The 4,307-nt window shown below is 31.4% G+C and overlaps 1 protein-coding gene across 1 annotated transcript; it reads left to right on the forward strand.

Annotated features, from left to right (window-relative positions):
• On the forward strand, nucleotides 1-657 carry LOC142544658 (protein SMALL AUXIN UP-REGULATED RNA 51-like). Its single transcript, XM_075651690.1, has one exon. The coding sequence runs from the start codon at nucleotides 113-115 to the stop codon at nucleotides 416-418; it is 306 nt and encodes a 101-aa protein (XP_075507805.1). The 5' UTR covers nucleotides 1-112; the 3' UTR covers nucleotides 419-657.
• Nucleotides 658-4,307: the final 3,650 nt, after the last annotated feature.

Genomic DNA, 4,307 nt, shown 5'->3' on the forward strand with positions numbered 1-4,307 from the left:
GCCATATGTAGTCAATACTACTCTACATTTCAAGTTAAAAAAAGATACACGGGCCAGATTTTGTTCGATCATATATCATCTTGAAGTTTTTTTCACTCATAAAACAATTCGAATGGCAATCAGAAAACCGAACAAAACAGCAATCAAGAAGATTCTGCAGAAGTACTCGAAGAAAACGAAGAATGAAAACGAAGTAAGGCCGCCGCTGGACGTGCCAAAAGGGCATTTTGCGGTATACGTAGGGGATAACAGATGCAGATACATTGTCCCAATTTCATTCCTGAACAGGCCTGAGTTCCAAATGCTGCTGCAAAGTGCAGAAGATGAATTTGGCTTTGATCATCATATGGGGCTCACTATTCCTTGCCAAGAAGAAGTTTTTGAGTCCCTATTTTCAATCATTACCTGCAAATACTAAGTAATCATTAATTTGTATCAGACGCTCGCTGATTGATAAGAGATGGTGATCGTGAGTTTTATTTAGATATTGCTTGGCCGATGTAATATTATTTTTTCGATATATATCCCTTAGCTTGTGGGTAGGAAAAAATTAGATGTTCTTCACCTGTAAAGTTGTTAGGTTGTTGTAATCACTATTTTTGTATCTTCGAGAAAGATGAATGTATCAAATTTATGTAAATTGAACTTAAAGATTGGTATATGACTGCGCCACCTTATTTTCAGATTTCATGTTCGATGTACTCCTTAATTTCTCCGATCTTGTTTTCGATGAAAATATGTTACGGATTTTTGGTGCTCATGATCACTTCTATTTTAGATTACTAAAGGAGAATAAACAGCAGTAAAAAAATTTGGTAACTTTTAAACAATTTAGGGCAAAAAAGAAAATTGTACAAATAAAAATTTGGAGAGACATTAATTATATAGTATGCAACCAATTTGACATATAATTATTGGACTACGATATTCACAATAAAAAGTAATACTCTTAGCATAAAAAGTAATATTTTTTCATGGATAACCCAAATAAGAGATCCGTTTCACAACATACGACCCGTGAGACCGTCTCACACGAGTTTTTTCCAACTTTCTTATGTATTGCATCAATTATTATGGTGATGTGTTTGGATTCAAAGGGTTGAGCTCTATTGAACAAAAAAATTTAATTATATGGAAGTTGATGTCAAAGTGATGCCTTAATTATTAAATGCCAAAATAAAGTTCTAGAATAAGATAAAGTATTTTTTTCTATGAACAATTCAACACAACCCCCACTTAGCACGTTAAGATTCCTACTTACTTTTGAAATCTCAAACAGTTCTTGAAATATAAATATCTCAATTTCAATAAGGCGAAAATGGAGGGGTAATTCCCATTTAGCTTAGATATATATAATTTATATACAGACTAAACATATCTTGAAAATTCAAGAATCTCCTGAAAGTCAAGGTTAACTAATGTGTGGTAGAGAAAATTAATGCAGTGGAATTTTAAATAATATAGTCGTTAGGATTTTTTGTTAATTCACCAGCAAGGATTTCATTTATCTATGGGCCATGTCAAAGAGATTAAAAAAAAATGATATAAATTCAATTAACAATACAATTTTTTTTAGGAAATTTAAAAAATATCGTCTGTAAATGTCAGGATTCCATGGAAAAATGATCGTATTATAAACAGGCGTGCATGAAAGTAAATATTTTTAAATTCGCATGAGGTTTCTGTTCTTCAGATTTTATTAATCCTCGTACTCGAATCATGCATATAACTAATGAGTGAACTAGCTAGCTCCCATATTTTCCTCACTACGAGAATTGCTCATGATTAATTTTGAGACAAGATAGTTCAACGCGCTTATGTTTCCTGCGCTTTTACATTTTCTTAGAATATAATGCAGTACATGACATAGGGTTTCGACAAGTTAAGTTCAGCTGGTTCAAGGAGAGTCGATGAAATCACATCAAGATTCTTGAGCTTGAGACTGAGTGAGAGCATTATCACTGCAATCTATAACTCGTCTTCTTCTGTAGGGAGAACGTCTACTAGTTCTTTTCACAGTGGTAGATGATGATTTATTAACAGAACTATAGGATTTCATTGATAGGACATTTTAGGTATGTAATTATTTTTAGTATCTCAAGTATGAAAGATACACTTGCATTTGCAAATCTCAAAGACAAGACTATATTCTATTTTTTATTTTTTTTTGATGGAAGACTATTCTATTTCAACCCCTCGTCTTAACATGTTTTTTTTTTTTTTTTTGACTTCTATCAACAAAATGAGGCAAGACTCTGTTTTCAGTCAATTTTATTAAGCATTTTAGAAAATACCAACATGACTTTCAAAATCTCATAAACTTGGCATTATTTTTTACATGAACGACAGTCAAACTTACATACATCATAGACTCATGACCACAGATTAACACACATGTATATAAGTGTGTTAAAGCGGAAAATGCGTGATAAAGTTCTTTGACAGTGGCCAGCTTTCATGAAAATTATATTTAAATGTATTGGGCCATGTATTTGCATATATTTTACCTCTGTCATTATTTTATGTAAAGAATTTTGAGAAAATTGAAATTTCAGTTTTGTAAGTTGGTATGTTTTGGATTTTAATCTTATAATTTTTCAATTTTGATTTTCATCCAATAACTTAGAATTTTTTTTGGTCTTTTTTTGTCTGAAATGACTAAATCCACCAAATATCGCTTTTTTGCACCGATGGTATCCTACATGATTCATGTAGCTAGAATAGAACATGTATTATATACATTAAAATCTATCTAAACAAAAATTAGAGGAAACGACAAGTTTTTTCCTCCTAATTTGAAATATTGATTTGTCGTTTTAACTTTTTTTTTGTCTTAACATATTTTAATGTGTATAATATATGATTTGTTGGAGTATGGAGAAAAAGAGAATAAAAAAACCCAAGTTACTGTATGAAAACAAAACATTAATAAGTTACATGACTAAAACCCAACACATGTCAATTTATATGATTAAAATTGTAATTTTATAAATAAAAAAAAAACCGACCTTTCTGCCATTAATTCCGATGTTGATGCATAAAATGTCATTTAGAACAGTTTTGGGGAAGGTGGAAGTGTTGTTTTCAACTACCCAAAATTGTTTCTGGAGAATGATTCATTTGTTTCATTACTTATCCAATTTAGGTTTTTTGTCTGCTAAGTTTCAAATTTTAATTTTGATACACTAACTTTTAATTTTAACTATTTCGATCCAATTGCTGACGTGACATCATACAAGTCAACAATTTTCGATGTCATGATACCATCATTTTCCGATGACACGTCATCAATTTATTATGCAACATCAACATTTTTCGGATCCCACTCAGCACTTCGTTGAAATAGGATTGCAGTCAAACATTTTCTAGAGAGTGTATCAAATCCAAATTTTGAAAATTTATTGGACGGAAACCCAAAAATAAGTGAAGCTTGTGGAATAAAAAGTTATTTTCCCAAATATTTCCTTGCTCCTGAAATCATCAGCCATTCAGTTTCGAATGAAAATTTCCAAACTTTATATGATTTTTTTTAAACATAAATATCATCAGTTATGATGCTACAAAAAGAAAACCTTCAAGTTGGCTAGTTTCCTAACTTGTCTCTTTAAAAAAGAAAAATAGAGATTGCACTTTATAATGCACACGTTTATTTTACGGTTTATACATACACACACTCTATCGATTAATATCTAGCTTGCGGATTTGGATCTTCTGTTGTGGCTGAAAACACAGCACCAGATGATCAGTTGATCATCTCATGGATCTCACACAGTGTCAGATAAATTTGAAAAATTGTCAGACGTAACGAGATGATCAGTTGATCATCTCATGTAAAAAGAGCAGAGCACATGTTCAGCCACATGAACGTCGCGACAAACTAATATCATAGCATAATATGTGTGCCCTATTCGATCGTGCAATATGCGCGTCTGCTCACAATCCATATTTAATTCACATGTTTTATTATTTCGGTTGATTAATTTGGTGGGTTCGTTGTTTTATACAGCAGGGAGTTTTGCCTTGTCTTCTTTTGCCTCGATCCATCGGTAGGCCAAATGTTGATCGATGTTGTCGACAAGCACTAGCTAGGCATTGTACACTCGACATTTCAGGGATTCAATACAAGTTAAAATATTTCATTAGTAATAATAATTGTATATCGATGGGATATATATAAAAATAATATTTCGTAAATTGAGTAGTGATTATATATGATCTGGGTTGGAAAAAGACTTTAAATTTCAAATATTGATTTATTTTAAAATAAAGCATCTTTGTTTATCTTGGCAATCTTACATTAGCTAGCT

Source organism: Primulina tabacum, chromosome 5 (assembly GCF_025594145.1).
Source record: "Primulina tabacum isolate GXHZ01 chromosome 5, ASM2559414v2, whole genome shotgun sequence".
NCBI lineage: Eukaryota > Viridiplantae > Streptophyta > Magnoliopsida > Lamiales > Gesneriaceae > Primulina > Primulina tabacum.

Coding starts and splice junctions, on each gene's coding strand:
- LOC142544658 (XM_075651690.1), top strand. CDS start 113: ATGGCAATCAGAAAACCGAACAAAACAGCAATCAAGAAGATTCTGCAG.